This window comes from Asterias rubens, chromosome 19 (genome assembly GCF_902459465.1).
Source record: "Asterias rubens chromosome 19, eAstRub1.3, whole genome shotgun sequence".
Taxonomy (NCBI): domain Eukaryota; kingdom Metazoa; phylum Echinodermata; class Asteroidea; order Forcipulatida; family Asteriidae; genus Asterias; species Asterias rubens.
In genome coordinates, this window is record NC_047080.1 from 660,742 (window position 1) to 677,941 (window position 17,200).

The 17,200-nt window shown below is 38.3% G+C and overlaps 2 protein-coding genes and 1 non-coding gene across 4 annotated transcripts; 2 read left to right on the forward strand and 1 right to left on the reverse strand.

Moving 5' to 3' along the window:
* Positions 1-2,242: 2,242 nt before the first annotated feature.
* LOC117303415 (negative elongation factor B-like) lies at positions 2,243-8,304 on the reverse strand. Its single transcript, XM_033787603.1, has 6 exons — positions 8,180-8,304; positions 6,509-7,441; positions 6,194-6,296; positions 5,557-5,652; positions 4,705-5,196; positions 2,243-3,685 (listed from the first exon to the last, which is right to left on the reverse strand). The coding sequence occupies exons 2-6, from the start codon at positions 7,396-7,398 to the stop codon at positions 3,542-3,544; spliced, it is 1,725 nt and encodes a 574-aa protein (XP_033643494.1). The 5' UTR covers positions 7,399-7,441; positions 8,180-8,304; the 3' UTR covers positions 2,243-3,541.
* Positions 8,305-8,835: 531 nt separating this feature from the next.
* Positions 8,836-8,908, forward strand: Trnam-cau. The gene has a single exon. It is a non-coding gene; the product is annotated as a tRNA-Met (tRNA).
* A 528-nt stretch (positions 8,909-9,436) lies between these two features.
* On the forward strand, positions 9,437-15,793 carry LOC117303435 (mitoguardin 2-like). Of its 2 annotated transcripts, none has more exons than XM_033787627.1 (12): positions 9,437-9,547; positions 10,290-10,507; positions 10,746-11,015; positions 11,383-11,486; positions 11,745-11,963; positions 12,632-12,795; positions 13,500-13,659; positions 13,767-13,865; positions 13,991-14,125; positions 14,460-14,513; positions 14,842-14,958; positions 15,299-15,793. In XM_033787627.1, exons 2-12 carry the CDS (start codon positions 10,330-10,332, stop codon positions 15,434-15,436), a joined length of 1,638 nt encoding a protein of 545 aa, XP_033643518.1. In that variant the 5' UTR covers positions 9,437-9,547; positions 10,290-10,329; the 3' UTR covers positions 15,437-15,793. The 2 variants fall into 2 exon arrangements, with proteins under 2 accessions (XP_033643518.1, XP_033643519.1); XM_033787628.1 differs by having other exon boundaries at positions 10,749-11,015.
* The last annotated feature ends 1,407 nt before the right edge of the window (positions 15,794-17,200 follow it).

Below are 17,200 nucleotides of genomic sequence, written 5' to 3' on the forward strand. Positions count from 1 at the left end.
GCCTTGTGATTTTGTCAAATTTTGCTTGAAAAAATCTACAAGGCTAACTTTGCTTGTGATATTGTCAAAATTTGCTTGAAATAATCTACAAGGCTTATATAGCCTTGTTATTTTGTCAAATTTTGCTTGAAAAAATCTACAAGGCTAATTTTGCTTGAAAAAGTCCATAAGGCTATTGTGATCTTGTTGGAAAAGATCTTTCTTGGAAAGGTCTATAAGGCTTGGTTAAACATACTTTGGTAGAATAGTTGTTAAAGTTAAATAAAGTTAAAGTAAATTTGTGCAAAGAGTTAGTCAGAGTGACGACCAGGCTTTCAGGGGACTCAAAGTCTGATCGAAACCAGCGTGGTGATCACCCATTAGAACCCTTAAGGGATTTGCAGTCCCGGTCCCTCCTTTACTCTCCCACACGGTAAATCATCCACACCTAATTTGGGGATAGACATGACGGACCCCAATCCATTACTGGTGCAAGCAGTAAAAGTCATGTCCCTCTTGGTACGGGTAGGATTCGAACCGGTGTCCCAGCTCTGGATTGCACGCAATTGAACTATCCAGTACACCGTGTCGCCACAGTGCCCGCTGGTGATTGAGTTGGTTTTTAATACTACTTATATTATTCACTCACTACGTCAAAGCAAAATAGAAAAAGAGACAGCAGCGGGAGTTGAACTCGGACCTCGTTGCTCTCAGACAATTCGTTAAGAATGTAGCTACAGGGGTAAGCTATAACCGACGCAGGTTGTGGTTCGTCATGTAATTAAGATGGTGGTAAGCCTCGGCTGCTCATACCTTTTGATGACCAATGTCATTTTGACTAAAATCACAAGGGGGTAAGCCTTGATGCTAATTCCTTTAGATGCATGTCATTTTGACTAAAATCACAAGGGGGTAAGCCTTGATGCTCATTCCTTTAGATGTATGTCATTTTGACTAAAATTACAAGGGGTTAGCCTTGGTGCTCATTCCTGATAATGTAATTTTATTTACACTCAAACCGCGATTTTCGAATTTAATTGAAACAACAAACCATAAACACGTGAGAGAGACAGACCTTCATTAAATCATCATTTCAGTTGAATATTAAGAACTTCGTGTATAAAATTAAAAGATAATTCCTTCATACAGAGACGTGGTTTGTATCCAATTTGAGCCCCAAAACTGATAAAAACGCAAGTAAGGCCAGCATTTTTATCCAATTTGGGCCCAAAACTAAACAGAAATCACAAGGGGGTAAGTCCACAGTTTTTATCAAATTTGAGCCCAAAACGTTTTCGTGAGAAAATTTGACAAGTTCACAGAGACTTTTTTCGGACAAAACAAGTTCACAGGGTCTGGTAGACCTTATCAAGCATAATTTGATAAGTTCACAAGCCTTGTAGACCTTTTCAAGCATAATTGTACAAGTTCACGCCTTGTAGACCTTTTCAAGCAAAATTTGACAAGCTCGAAAAAGTACACAAGGCCTTAAGTACTGTTAGCTCGAAAAAGTAGCTCTGAACTTTTCCCTAAACAAAACGTACAAGCCTTGTGAACTTTCCCTACAAAAAGTACACAAAGGGCAGTGCGAATTTTTCGCTTGAAAAAGTACGCAAGGCCTTGTGAACTCTTCCCTCAAAAAAGTTACAAGGCCTTGTAACCTTTTTCAGGCAATGTACACAAGGCCTGTACACTTTTCTGGCAAAATTCGTCAAGAAGGTTATTAAATAACTGTTGGAGTCTGGACACCAAAAACACAAAACATTAAATTCATCTATATAAGGATTAATTCCATGTTTTATTTGAAAATGGAATGTTGGAGTTTACAGCTTTGCTACAAAACATCACAACAAAATAATTTCCTCTTCACGAAGAAATTTCATTTGAAGAACCAGTTTGAAAAGATCTTTGAGGTAAAGTAAAGAAACTTATAATTATTTAGATTTTTAAAGCTCGTGAATTGTACATGATCATCATTTGAGTGCCACTGCCAAAATTAGGATTTTCTTGTGGTCAGCTAGTTGTTAGGCTCAAGCAGCTGTAAGAACTTGGCTTTACATTGTTTACTCAGTCCTAAGCATGCACACATTCTATAGACGATGTGACCTATGTTTACATTCAAACCACCCTCTGTTGACAAAACACTGTATACGTCATGTTTCGCCGGGCAAAATGACGCATAGTCATGGTAAGATTGCATACACTTTCTAGCTGGCTGCCAAAACACAAAGGTTTTGCCCGACAGCATGCGTGCGAATCATGTTATGGTTTTCGAGTGACGTCAGAGGTCACATCGTCTATAGAACAATAGTTCCAGTCTTGCTGCCACCTAGTGTCCCCAAAAGGCTCCAATTGATTGGGGTTTATACCAGAAACAGAATGTACAGACTCCCTTGCAATATGCGTCTCACGCAGCTATCCAGACCACCATGTGGGGAGTAGTCAGATAAAACACCAGTCAGAAAAACTATTACTCTACTTTTGTGTCGGACCAAGAAAGATTGACTAGAGCGGGACTTGGGACAGGTAACCTCTGGAGTAACAGGCCCACACTTAACTGAGCTATCCAGCCCTACTGTTGGCCGTCTCCAACCATTTTTAATATCTTTGTTCAGGTGCCAGTCAGAAGCTGAACAACCTGAATTCTTCAAAAGATTTCCTCCACAATGAAGCCAGTGTGCAATGACGTTATTGCAAAGGATTCCTGTACAATTATTGATACAATATTTTAGTCTATGTACTTCGCGTCAGACTGCTGCCATTCATTGTCTATTAACAGTAAATATATACATGTATACACATTATTGTACATCAAGTTGACCAACCCAAACTAAAGACTCTTGCTCGATTACAAAAGAACTTGGGATAGTCTGGGTTGGTCAACAGTCATAAATACTAGACACATTAATTACACAAACTACTTTAACAAAGGTTCACGTCCAATAATCTCTGAGTGCTTGTAACATGCAGAAGTTAATCTACATTAAGGCAACTTGTTTTCAAAAAACCAGGAAACTGACTTGGACACAAATGTTTGCTAAATCGCCCTACAAGCTTTTCAGTGAAATAAAACCCAAGAAAGAAAAGGAAAGCAGAAGAGAACCTGCTAAAAAACTTGCTAAGCACCCATCAAAAGTTGCTTGGCAGAAACAGGTTACCAGCCAAACTACCATCAAACTTACATTGTTGCGAGTGGTGCCCCACTAACCCTGTGCTTTGCAAATCAATTTTCTGTATTTTCTGCTTAACAGCTTTTAAATGAAATTGGGCCCTTGTGGTTTAGGGGTCTGTCCAGTAAATGTCTTTGCCAAGCAAAAAGTGAGTGGGGTAGCAGTGGTAACCGTGTAAACTTTATGGAATGTTGGCTAGTAACCTGTTTCTGACAAGCAAGATTTTGTCTGAACTTTGTAAGTTACATGTTTTATAAAATTTTGCCATGGGGTGAGCAGTAGTCGTGGTTTAAATCACGTGAATTGCAAAAATGGAGTTTGAGTTATCAGGGTATCAATCTGAATCTCATCAAGATGCTGTGGGTGTTTGTTGTAGGTGTGTCAGAGGCATGTCAGAGGGGTGTCCAGAGGGGTGCAGGTGTAGGGACACTCATCAGAGGGGAATCCAGGGGCTCTGGGACTGCTACAGGACTAGGTATGTATGCCTCAATCTTCTTCAAGACATTACTGTATAGGTCTCGAACCTCTTGACTGTGCTGTGAAGAGGAACAAATGAAAACAAAAAGTTAAGCAAGTTTACGGGTGAATCCAGAGGCTTAGAAGTTCATTCTTAAAGTGGGATCTTAACATCTATGTGAACCAAGGCCAATGCCATGAAGGCAAAGCAGGCCAGTAGTGTTTGTGTCTTTCAATAAACATTTCATTCTGCCACCCTGCTTCTGTGCTAGTCCAAGGGATCCAAGAGGTCATCGATCTGGTCACACCATTTTTGTCCAGCACGCGCTGCTCACTCATAACCTTTGGCACTAATTTCATTGAACTGCTGTTTAAGCAGACATTATTGCAGAAATAAGCAGAATACCAGTCACAAATTGTACATGAGAATGGTATTGTGGCTGGTAGCATAATTCTGTTGTGCTTACATGTAGCTACTTTTCGTGCTTGAAGACACTTGACACTATTGGGTATTGTCAAAGACTAGTCTTCTCACTTGGTGTATCTCAAAATATGCATTAAATAACAAACCTGTGAAAATTTGAGCTCAAATGGTCATCAAAGTTGCGAGATAATAATTAAAGAAAAAACGCCCTTGTCACACGAAGTTGTGTGTTTTCAGATGCTTAATTTCGAGACCTCAAAATCTAATTCTGAGGTCTCAATAGCAAATTCCTGCAAAATGACTTCTTTCTTGAAAACTATGTTACTCAGAGGGAGCTGTTTCTCAGAAAGTTATATAATGTACTATCAACAGCTCCCTCTTACTTGTTACCAAGTAAGGTTTTATACTAATAATTAGCAATGGAGTCCACTGCCTTTAACTTGTGAAATTTCTAAATGAATGCAGTTCAGGGTAACCTTTAAAAAACATAGTAAGATTGGGGGGAATCACGTCAAACTACATTTTGACCTATACAAAGCACCCTGAAAATCCTTATAAGTTTTTAAAAAGCTTGCGTGCAAAGAAGTCACTTTTCTGAACTTTTCCTCTCATTCCTACCGGTGGTTAGTGATGAGAGGAATATATGACCCCATGACCTCACTTCCTTCAGCTTACCTCTGTTTTGGGCTCCAGTCTGTCCATCAACTTTGACGTCCTCTCCGAAGGCACTTTGTGGAAAACATACTCCAACAGTCGCAATGTGTGTCTAAGAACATTCTCCTGAATGCCAGATCCAAGGAGAAACTCCTCGAAAATGAGGTTACAAAAATTCACTGAGGAGAAATCCTCTCCCATCAGCGCCAGCTGAGACATAAAAGGATGTAAGAAGATATCATCGTAAGACATGTTGCTCTCTGTCTTGGTAATCTTAGGGAGGACCCTGAAGAGGGCATCTTTGTTCCTCTGTCTTGTGATGTGTAAGATGTAGTAAAGGAGGAGGGTTGAAGCGATGCGGTCCTTACGAGAGGACTTCAGGAGTTGACCGGGGACATCCTTGAGTTTGGGATCGTCTTCTGTTTCGTGGATACGTCTGTTGATATTACGAATGTAGTCATCAGTCAGCAATGACATAAGACTTGGAAGAAATCTCAAAACAAGGTCATTTTCCTGTAGAAATGAAACAAAACAGAATTCTATACAAAATCCAGCGACAGCACAGACAAAAGTAAATTATGATTTTGCAATTTGGTTAACAGTTTACGCTGGTATCTGCCAAGAATGATGACTATTACCCTTGTCAATGGTTCCGTTTTCATTTAAAACAGCCTTCAACTCACTATTATCAACAAAACAAAACTAAATAAAACTTGTTTTCCAAACCACAGCTTAGGGTCCAGCTACAGGCTCCATTTTGATGTTGAGCTGCTGTGCAAAATGCACACTGATCCAAAGACGACTGAGCCCAAGTGGGAGCCCAAGCAAATCCGTTTAAAAAAGAAGATAACAAAACACAAAAATTCAGCTTACCATTTTGGGCTCATGGAAGTGCTGTTTGTCAATCATATCCCAAGCTCCGAGACCCAATGCCAACATTCTGAGCAATAGCAATAGTACAGCACTTTCCTGGTAAAAACAAACAGCATTATAGACTAATTTAAATATCAAGTAATCGATCACAACTGCCTGGGAAAAATGTACTATAGAGTGGGTCTGGACTTGCGACCTCCTGACTAATGTGCCAGCACTATACCAACTCAGTCAATGTTGGGGTTCTTCCTATTTTGTAAATGTTTATTTTTTTACGGGGGTGCCAGCTAGAAGCCAATGAACCTAACCTGCTGTATAGAATGAAATAGTTTTGGATCCCTCAATCTAAAACCACATTCCTCAGAAGTGAATTATTTCTATAAATATTATGCAATGTGAACAGGTGCAGTGCTTCTTACTATTCCAAGTAAGTTGTCATGGTAATTATTTTGTTTAAGCAATTACCAAAGGTATACCCTTTCTTTTAACGGACAGGATGATGGCAATGTGATAAAGGACAAAGCTGAAAGAAGAATCCTTTTCAATAATATTGCAAGGCCACATCCCTGCAAAGTCTCTTATTGAAGTTGTCCTAAAATTTGGGCAGTTTTGCATTTGCACGGGTGTTAACACTTACCCTAGGTAGTTTTTCGGAGCTCATTAGTTGCTGCATTACTTTGATGCTACTTGTAGCGATGGTGTGAATAGAAAATGGATCACACAAGATCATAGACAGGTCACTAAAAAGAATAATTATACAAAACACAGTTTAGTAACTATACATAATTAAAACTTCAAATAATAACCCATAGGGTAAACTGACTGGGTATATTTTTTAATGATTTGGGGTTCACAAAGAAAAAAATTCTAGTGAATTTTTCTTTGTTCAACCCCAAATTACATATAGAACTTGTTTCAAAAAGAGCCATAAAAATGACGTTAATAATCTCACCCAAGTACTTGTTCTTGACCTCTCCTCACTCCATCCAGGAACCCCTGTAGCTCCCTCGCTCGTTTCTCATCAACAAACTTCTCCCTGATACAGGCATCCAAGCACCACGTAAACTTATGACACGGATCCTCTGTACATATCTCATGAACCTCCATATCATGTAAGGCCATGAGCAGCTCCGCTCTCAGTGTACAGTAATGGACTGTCCTCGTCCGCAGAAACAACGTCCTTAAAAACTGCAACACCATGTCATACAGACGGATGCTCTTTCCGATCATCTGAGCGAGTTTTTGAACCACTTCACCCTGGCGGCGAGTTTTAGGAGTCACTGAGAAAAACATGTGAGAGTTGATGGTTTCACTTCCAAATAGGATGGCCTCTTTACTTTTAATATAGTCCGATAATATGGGAGAGACTTCATCCCCATACAGGGACGGATTTTGCTCCCAGATTTGGCGTTTGACTTCCATCGAAGCGCATTTATAAAGCTCTCGATCCTCTACAACGACAGCTAGGTATTTGGATGGAACTCTTGGAAGAAGCTTCATGATTTCCATGACGACAGGCTGAACAGATTTAACCCGGATGAGCGGGAAGCATTTAGAGAGCAACTCTTCGATGGTCTTGTAGGATTTCTTGTTGCCGACTTCAGAAAGTTGTCTGCATTTATCAATGAGCTGTTGTCGAAGTTCTTCCATGATGGAGCGATGGAATTCATATCTACGAATGTTGTGAAGGTCTAGTAAGGGTAAGGCTGGTTGGAGGGTTGGTAAGAGGATTCCATTCTCTGCTTGGAAGTCTTCGATGGCCTGTTGGGGATCAGTGCAATTAGTCAGCGCTTCCCGCAGATGGTCTGGCCCAGCGATACCAATTTCTTCAAATCCAGACATTCTCACTGATGTCAGAGTGATTCCTCAGAGAGTTTCAAGGATTCTGTACACACAAAAATTATTCAATTATTGTTAAATTATGGCAATGTGAAGACAATGCTTTTAACTGTATTATTTTTTTCAACTGATCTATATGGGATGACTAATTTTTTTTTTTTAAAGTAAATCTGAAGTGAAGCATTCAAGTAGAATAACTTTCCGGATGGCGCCACCACTTTTTCACTCATTTTTAGAAAAAGAGATATCTCATTGAGGTAAATTAGATACTATATTATTTCATATCGAATGAAAAAGTGGTGGCGCCATACGAAAACTTTTCCTTCAAGTATAATACTTGATTCTTGAAGTTGAAAACATTTTTTTAACAACAAAATAAAAAATATTTCTTCAATTGAACTTCAATTGAAGAAATATTTTTTATTTCGTTGTTAATTGAAGCTAACGATAATTACAAATCCATTTGGATAAAAACATTTCACAATAGAATAGATGGATTGCAATACGCCTCATTGACCACCATCGCCTAATGCAACCCGATTACGAAGTGTCAAATACAGCCCGTCAAACCCCAACACACAGCATGTATGCACACCACCGTCGACTGCATTGGAATAGTATGTGTGTCGGAATTACGTTACTTTCCGTAGTGTCTATTGTAAAAGGTCAATGCATTGTTATCAAACGGTCTTTTCCTCAACGGGTGGAAACACGGTCAAACAAAGCCTTTACTTCCCGAGTGCTCCTTACCAAACCATACAGTTATAATTCACAAAATACATACCCAGCGTGTCTCTGTTACTTCAAGAGAATTCCCAGTAACTTCTAGAGCTGTTTGACGCCTCAAACCAGAGCAGGACTTGGTTTTGTCAGCCGCAGTGAAATTAACGACTGCTTTCTCCAAAAATGGCCGCCATGGGCCAATTTGTAAATGCGCATGCGTACTAATACAAAACTAAAAAGTAGTGAAATGTGAAGGAGGGGGGGGGGGGGCGTTGGGAGGAGGGGGGGGGGGTTAAAAGAGAGGTAGCCTAAGGTATTTCTACCTCCATGCCTACGGTATCATCATTCATGTGTACACGTTTGTATCATTACCCCAAAATAGTACACTTATATGTTCCTGTAGCAGACCGGGGGAAATGTTTGAAAAAGAAAACAAAATTGCGCTATATCAATCATGGAGGTATTTCAGGCCTATAATTTAATCCTAGCCGGATCTGTTCAGACTAATTGTTTTTCTTGAGCAGAGCTCTTTATAAATTTTAGTCAAACCTTCTTTTGAAAAAAACTCACAAATTTTTTTTTGCTCTGCCACCCCGGTGTCCACCTGAGGGGGGATGGGCAAAGTGGAAGATAAGATAACAATGTTATCTCCCAAAACCTAAAAGCGCAAATCTGTTTCAATGATTTGACTCACGTATATTACATGACGTTTCATCTGCCTCGTTGGCGCAGTCGGCAGCGCGTCAGTCTCATAATCTGAAGGTCGTGAGTTCGAGCCTCACACGGGGCACTGTTCTTTTACTCTACGGTGGAACTTTCCTTTGAATGAACATTTTTTAGTTGCAAGATGTTTTTCAAATTATGTGACAATGCAAGTTCTTCTAACTCACTTTTAAACAAAGAAAAAAAAGGGCATTTTTCATAGTCGTTATACTTCAACGCAATGATTTTGGCCCTCAAGAACAAAAGACCACATGAGTTTTAAAGTTTCAGTAAAAGGATTTTTTTTTTCCGGTAGAAGCAATCATTTAATTGGACGAGTAGCCGGCGAGCAAAGAAACGTCACATCTGGGAGAAAAACGGATTTAAATAATTAAACTATTCTTATCAACCCACCAGTTTATGCGATATCAGGCTGATTGATCAAACGTCGAATGAGATTGTACTGCATTGTATTAAAGTTTGATTTGCTATTGTTTTCATTCCTTTTTAAGAGCAAAAAGGTATCATCAGTCGTGAACTGAAAAGCACGTTGGAATCGGTACAAAATTAAGGCTTGGATTCATCATATATTGAGCCACAAGAGGGCGCTGTTGAAACCGCGCGTGATGTTCAGTTTAATTTTCTTTCCCCACCGCTGCTGCTCATTTTTAACTAATCTGGGTCGATAATTTAATATCAAGGAGGAAGAAAAACTGAAGAAGTAAAGGTAAGCCTGAAAAGCGCTATCAATATTTTTGCAAAGTTGTATTTTTTGTTGAATATTTAGATGGTTCGAGCTTGCTCAAAATCGGAACCATTTGCACTGCATCTAAATTGTGATAATTTATCTAATTCCAACTAAGTAATACTATCTACATAATAATATTACCCCTACTGATTTACTCCTACTAGAACTATTACTTTATTATTTCGGTTTCGTCCGGCTATCGTCTCTACGGGAGACGATAGCCGGACGAAACTGAAATAGTTCTATCTAGGAGTAAGTTACCCCCACCAGCGGAGTGGCAGTGTCCTACTTCTATCTAGAAACTACATGATATAGTTTTAGGGGCTAGTTTAGTTAGATTAGATTTAGAAGTAACCAGTGTCCCAGCCAGTAACCATGGTGGTAGAATTAACTGCGGTGTCCAGTGACAATTAATTACGGTTTGTCGTTGTTTGGTATTCATATAATTGTGAACCTCTAGGAGTAGGAGTCTAGTTGTAACTTGGTTGGGGTAGCGGTTATTTTAGGATCATCCAATAAAAAATGAAATTTCAAAATCATTGTTGGTTTTTTTTCTTTATTTATTTATTAATCAGTCTTACTTTGTACTCTTGTCACTCATAATAGAAAACTGAATGTAGAGTCGCAATAATTTGAAAGTGAAACCCTTTGCCCTGGTCCCTGACTGACGTTCTCAAACCTCAAAATTTAACTTTTTTCTTCATGTTCTTATTTTCTTTAGATTTAATGCAAATTAACTTGCATCTACACTTCTTCAAGCTATGTCACTTACAACGAAAACTAAGATAGTTATCTTAGCCGGTGTATCAGCTCTGGCTGGTTTGATTTTGGCCACAAGTTACTTCAAACGTCGCAGACGGGGCCAGAGACAACGATTTCTGTCACCAAGATCAAACCTTCCAGTTAGCAGCCATCATGACACACTTCACACAAATGGACGTGAGTGCACAATCTTAAGTCTTTCTTTAAATTTAACTCAGTCTTATTATTCATCCCTGACTATAAATTGGTTTTAAGCATTCCTCAGACCCTTAGTGTTGTTGGTTTTTGGTATTGATGTGGTGGTGTTTGTTTGTTGAGAATTTGATATAGTTTTGCAAAGAACCTAGAAAACTAGAAGTTTGATAGGTGACATTAGCTTGTGTTTAATCTTTTTGTTACTGTGTTTTACCTTCAGCAGTTCCACAGACAAGTCGCACGCGGAGAGCCCTCATTAGCCCACAGGTGGAATCACCCAAAGGATTTGCGAGATTATCACGACTTTCCCGCTCCACTTCCCGTAAATCCATCATATCAGCCATAGCATCAAGGACCTCCCATGCCTCCATGTTCAACGACAGTCTGAATGGCTCAGTAAATTCACTTCTCAGTGATGCAGCCTCGACTAAATCTGGCGAGAGGACTCCGACTAATGAACCGATTTCAGTTGAGAGACTTTTCCAGTTAGGTACGAAAGTTTTAAGTATTTTGTAGAGCTGAAAATACTGACTGACATTTAAATAATGATGTCACTTTTATACTGGAGGAAGCCGACAAGTCCAGAGGTTGTTTGAACTCAAGATATTCTACATGTAACCGTGTCAAAATCTTGGTTTTAATGGTGTTCCTTTTGTTTAAACTGTACTTGAAGGCTTAACTTGTATTTCTACCCTTGAGTATCTTAGACTGTTGGTTGAAACATTTCTCTCACAGCAAAACAGGCCCAGTGAAAGTAATTTGTCTTGCAATAGTTTGATTTGTAAATTTCTCGATAATGCCAGTGTTGTCTTGATATCTTTTTGATGAATTTTTGTATGATCTACCTTGATTTTCAGGTATGGAGTCATTTGATAATGCAGTGTCCTTCTGGGAGGACGCGATGGATCTTAGAGTCGTCCAAGACATTGAGGAAGATGGTAACTCAGACGAGACAAGTAGGGTGAGTCTGAATGTCAATATTGTGAAAATTCATTCCATTCTGAGTAAATTTGTCAACTTTCACATTGTACTGAATACTTGATGACGTACAAAGGGTAGAACAAAGAACCAGTTCTGTGGAAAGAGCAAAAGGGAAGTTTGTAATCGCTTAGTTGTAAAAAAAACCACCCTTATCATTCTCTTTCTTTGGATAATCTCTCTCCTGAACGAAGCAACCGTAATCAGATTTTGACAAATTTTCCTCCTTTTTTTGCACCAGGAAAGCAGCAAGACAGAGTTGACGTACTCCTTGGAGAAACTCTTGACAAGTGTCTACCATCTTCAGGAGGAGTGCGAGGGTGTGGCACTCAGTATGCCTAATCTTGCCTTCACATCCTCCGAGATGCGAAGCATCGCTGATGAAATCTCAACGTTGAGAGAACAGAGAGAGAGGGATGAGGATGCGTCATCTACAGATTCCTTTGTCTCGGCAACAGAGGTAAGGATCTTGCTAATTGCTTTCGTCCTTTGGATGAGACGTTAAGCCATTGGTCCCAAGTGTTGTGTAACGCATGTAAAAGAACCCAGTGCACTTATCGAAAAGAGAAGAGGTTTGCCACGGTGTTCCTGGCTGTGGCTGCTGTATGCACCATAGCACCTTGCAAACCCTTATAAGATGCTACATAATTGGGTCTCAGAATCCGTCACTACAATAACCTATCTTTCTGAAAGTTTATATATACTCAGCGCATTGAGTACCTTGTTTGGTAGATACGTGCGCTATATAAGACTTCGATATTATTCTTATTATTTTGAAAAAGAAGCAAAGAGAAGCTGATAGACAGGAGTCTTAAGATTTGTACAATGTGTACTGGAGTGCTGCTGAATGTTCTAAGACAAGAGTCAAACAAGAAAAGAATCAAGTAGGATTTGAAATTGTGCATGGTGGGAGTATAAGTAGGGTGAGGTTTGTGGCAACACCATGTGAAAATCTCTTTTGAGTTATGTTACTTCCGAGAAAAAAACCTGTGGTCGATGACTTATGGTGAGGGATGCAGGAATGAGCAGTTTATTCAGATGAAAGTGCTTCCCTGCATCTAACAACTTCAGCATATCTTGGGTATCTTGCCTCATCGTTAAGATTGCTCTCTCTCTCTCTCTCTTTAGTTAGAGGAGCTAGAACAAGAGTTGAGTGCTTCATCATCAGGGCAGGTTTCTCCGTCTTCATCATCTGCCTCTTTAAGTAGCAAACCAAGACCAAGGAAGAATGAAGTTTATGAGAATTCTCTTCTTGCAGTCCGGGAAGGTGTAATCGAGTGTAGGAGAATAAGGTATTGTAGATCATTTTGAAACATGAACTATACCCAGCCAACATAGACACATATCAAAGACCATCTTTGAGAGGCATTTTGCAGGTAGTTGTTTTCACTCAATCCAAACAATCACATGGAGGAGGATTTGTGATAGTTTTTATTTGAATTGAAACGGCCCTTCAGTAGTAAGCCTTGTCAATCTTAACAGGAAAAAAAAACAGAACAGGGAACTAAGAGACTTGAGGTATTCAAAGCCGTCTTAAACAATTTCTTGAAGTTCCTTTAAAGGCACTGTACTTGTTTGGTGATTGTCAAAGACCAGTGTTCTCACTTGGTGTATCCCATCGTAACCATAAGATAACAAGCCTGTGAAAACTTGGGCTCAATTGGTCATCGAAGTTGCGGGAAAATGATGAAAGAAAATCCACACCCTTGTTTGGCGAATTTGTGTGTTTTCAGATAGGAATAAAAGACTTCTAGCTAGAAGTCTTTGAAATTACCTCTTTCTCAAACATAACGTTACTTCAGAACAATGTTTTATACTATCAACAGCTCTCCAATGCTCGTTACCAAGTCAGTTTTTAAGTTAATATTTGTTTTGAGTATGAAATTTCAAAACGTGTACCTTCCCTGTATTTAAGATTTTTCTCCTATTGTTTACCGTTAACATAGATTAGAGAGATTTTCATTATTACAAGTCTGTTTTTTGTTTCTCTTGAAAGGACCAAGATGCTGCGCTGTCGTAGCGATGAAGATTTCCTTGCCAAATTGCACTGTATAAGATTAGCAATGACTTTGCTTCTCGAAGACCAGAGCATTGCTGACTGGTTTGTTCTAATGGGGAAGCAACTAATAGGCGACCTTCTCGTCAAAGCAAACTATGTAAGTTGAGTAAGAATAAATAATCATACCTATTTCAAAAGAGAAAATGTTCTCTTTACCAAAATTTGTGGACACTTAAAAGAGTCTTACTTTCATTTGCTTTGCAGGACACAGAAGAATTTGAAGAAGCATTTGATGAACTAATGAAATACGTCAGGGATCCACAGAATTTTAAGGAAATTGAGAAAGAACTTAGGGCAAGAAAGGTAAATTTATCTTGAATTATTCTAGGAACAGTGTTACTTTTCTAAATTGCCAGTTTGAATGGAGTCTAGGGAGTAAAATGATTTACAAGGCAACTTTGTCACAAACTTTCCTTACATTTTTGTAGGTTCGCTTCTTGTCCTTCTACGATATTGTCTTGGATTTCCTTCTCCTGGATGCATTCGATGATCTTGAAGACCCACCGACATCAATCACATGCGTCACACAAAACAGATGGTTATCAAACAGGGTCAAGGAAACAGTGAGTTAATTCCCCCTCTCAAAGTTTATACAAAATTAATAGTGTTAGAATGATTTTTTTTTAAACAAAATTGTCATAAGCAGCCACATAAGTTGTGTCTCAGCTTACACTAGACATGAGCTCGAAGGGAATTTTTGTCTTACAAGCTAAACAAAAAGATGAGAAAAATTGTCTTTGCTCTGAAGTTCCTTTTAAATAGTCTCCTTTTAAATATGAAATGTAATTTACAATGCACACAAATGTGAAGGGTACCACTGTTAGATGTTTGTTTTGGTTTTTTTTCTCCAGGCTCTTGTTTGTTTTTGATTATACTTTATGACTTAATTTTATGCAGGCCGTCTCTACAGCAGTGTGGTCTGTCCTAGCAGCTAAACGCAGAATGCTTAAGGTAAATGCCAAGGGCTTTAATTGGAGTCTGGAAAGTTGGAAACACCAGCAATTATGAAGTAAATCAATTTTAAAGTGATTAATTAAGTAAACAAGGACTGGCAGGGTTCTGGCACTTGATTCAATGACCAAGACTCAATTTGGTGGCTCTGCTGGGCTTATCACAAAACTCTGCACTTACACAGTGCCCTGTAAAGCACGTCATTCTGTGAGCTGTACGCACAACGTTAAAAAATTGGGCCCGCTTTCAAAACTTGCTGATACCAACTGTTGGAACAGTTTATCAACTTATTTTTACTAATTTCTGTTTATTTATTTTTTCCTAATAGAACCCTAAGGGTTTCTTGGCCAAGGTTTATTTGATCTCTTACCATGTGACGCCAGCACTAGCGTGGGGCTTCCTTGGCTCAGACCACCATCTTAAACATCTGATGGAATTCTTTAAGGTAAGCGAGACTCCAGTTGCAGTTTATTTCATTTTGTTAATTGAGATCTTTCATTGAGGAACCATCCTCGCATTGGACATGCTTGTAACTATCTTGGTGCACAGTCACCAGTGATCATTGTCTACAGCCTGTGGATGGGATGTCAGACCAGCACAGTATTATAATATTTGCAAATCAACAAAATTAAAACAATTGGAGAGAGAAGTTAGGAACAATGTTACCTGTTGGTCTACATGTCAAGAATATCCACAAAAGACTTTCAGTGTTTGATGTCCCAGAACTAACGACTACCCACAGATTCTGTCTTGCACATTTCTTACTTTACCAACTCCTCTTGCAGGAACAAGTGTTGGGCTTCGCACGGGATATGTTTTCGTTGCGGAAGTGTCGATATTCAAGTTTGGCAGAACTTGGAGATGACATCTTGGCACTGGCTAAACACTACAGCACAATAGCATCACAAAAGCTAAGTTCATGATGAAAGTCAACTGCAATTTTTATGTTATTTTATCTTGAAAAAATCCCAAGTGGTTCTGCAGCTAGTACGATTCATCAAGGCTTTCATTTTTTGCTGATAAAAAGATTTTAACATATATTTTGCATGTTTGTCTATTATAAAAAATACTGTACTTACTTTTTATTTGTCATGGATTCAAGGCTTTTCCCAGATTTGCAAAGCTCTGTGGATTGAGTTAAATTCCATTCATTAAGTCATGTTTTTATCGGACATTTTTTATTTAAAACAAAAAGGAATAATGATGTACTGTTGCCAAAATGTTTTTAAAATCACCTTTATTGTCTACAAAAATTCAACATTACACATATCTACCTTAATATTCGCAATTGAAGAGATTATATAAAGAAAGGATCCGTATGAACTACATTAAAAAGTAAATAAATTGGACATCTATGCAATCAAATTCATTGATAATATTTATATTTGGTGCAATCATAATGTAGGCAGAATTTGTAAAGGGAAAGACGTATAAATGTATTTTGAAAATTGAAATACAAGAAACTTTTAAAATGCACAGACAAAGAAGAAAAGGTTCCTATTTGAAGTGAGATTTGATCAGATAAAAACAACATTTGGTTGGAAGGTAGTGGATCTCTCTCTATTTGTAACACAAAAATAATGGCTTGGGAATTATGTGTTCGCTCCATGCCAAAACCAAGCACTTCTTGCCAAACTTGGTCGATTGCTCACAATTTGAGGTATTGCATGGTGAGGTATCAATATATATTTGGTTTGCGGTAACACCATGTAAGTATCTACTTGCCAGGTAGAGTTTGTTCTTAGACAACTGTCTTTCTATATTCTACTACCGCGGAGTAGATTTATCAGATCGTTACGATCCTATATGCTTATGTAGTCGCCCCATCAAATTTTCTATACCTTCCGCCTAGGTAGTAGATAAAAAGCAGGACAGTTCTTTTCAGAACTGAGAAGTCGCTTGAACAATCCAATGAATCCTCTCCGCGGTGGTAGAATATAGTCAGACAGTTCTTTAAAGAACAAACTCTACCTGGTAAGTAGACACACACACGGTGTTACCACAAAAACAATATGTATTGCTCACAATTGTTTCATATTGTTGAATGAGCCAGCGTTTCGAGATTGATTTCTTGGTTTTTCGGAGGGAACATTTTCTCAGGATTTTTTTTTTTTCGTTCTGCAATTTCTTGATGATGAATATGTAACTGAAATCCATCTCATTATGGTATTTTGTACCTTAACTTTATAGCTCTTTAAAAGCAAACTTGGCCATACACAGAGTTCATTTGGTTTGGATGTTGAGTACTGAATCCATTCAAAAACGAGAAGATGGAGTTTGGAGTAAATCAGTAAACAGGGTAATTTTTATGTCTTTGGTAAAAAAACATTACTGTACATTCCATTTGAAAAATATGTGTTGCTACTTCTTGTTCAAACCAATAATAACTATTAAGCGTACACAGCAAAATGCTTAAGAAAAATACATCTTAATTTAAGAGTTGTTAAAAAACTTACAAAAGAATAAAAAATTAATATGTAATGCTGTGAGGGGTTTGTATAAGCCCTCAATACAAACTAGTTTTATAAAAATGGGCAATGAAATATAGTTTTATAAAAAGGAATTGAAATTCTTTTCAACGAAAGATGAATGCATTTTGGTTTTCTCTAAAAAAAAAAAGCTTTGTCAATTAAGGAAAACAAATCACACTAAAACAGAAAATTTCCAGCACACTTCTATAAACTTAA

Coding starts and splice junctions, on each gene's coding strand:
- LOC117303435 (XM_033787627.1), top strand. CDS start 10,330: ATGTCACTTACAACGAAAACTAAGATAGTTATCTTAGCCGGTGTATCA. Junction 14,126..14,459: donor CAAACAGGGTCAAGGAAACA/GTGAGTTAATTC, acceptor AATTTTATGCAG/GCCGTCTCTACAGCAGTGTG. Junction 14,959..15,298: donor ATCTGATGGAATTCTTTAAG/GTAAGCGAGACT, acceptor CTCCTCTTGCAG/GAACAAGTGTTGGGCTTCGC.
- LOC117303415 (XM_033787603.1), bottom strand. CDS start 7,398: ATGTCTGGATTTGAAGAAATTGGTATCGCTGGGCCAGACCATCTGCGG. Junction 6,297..6,508: donor GGTCAAGAACAAGTACTTGG/GTGAGATTATTA, acceptor TATTCTTTTTAG/TGACCTGTCTATGATCTTGT. Junction 5,653..6,193: donor GCTCCGAAAAACTACCTAGG/GTAAGTGTTAAC, acceptor TGTTTTTACCAG/GAAAGTGCTGTACTATTGCT.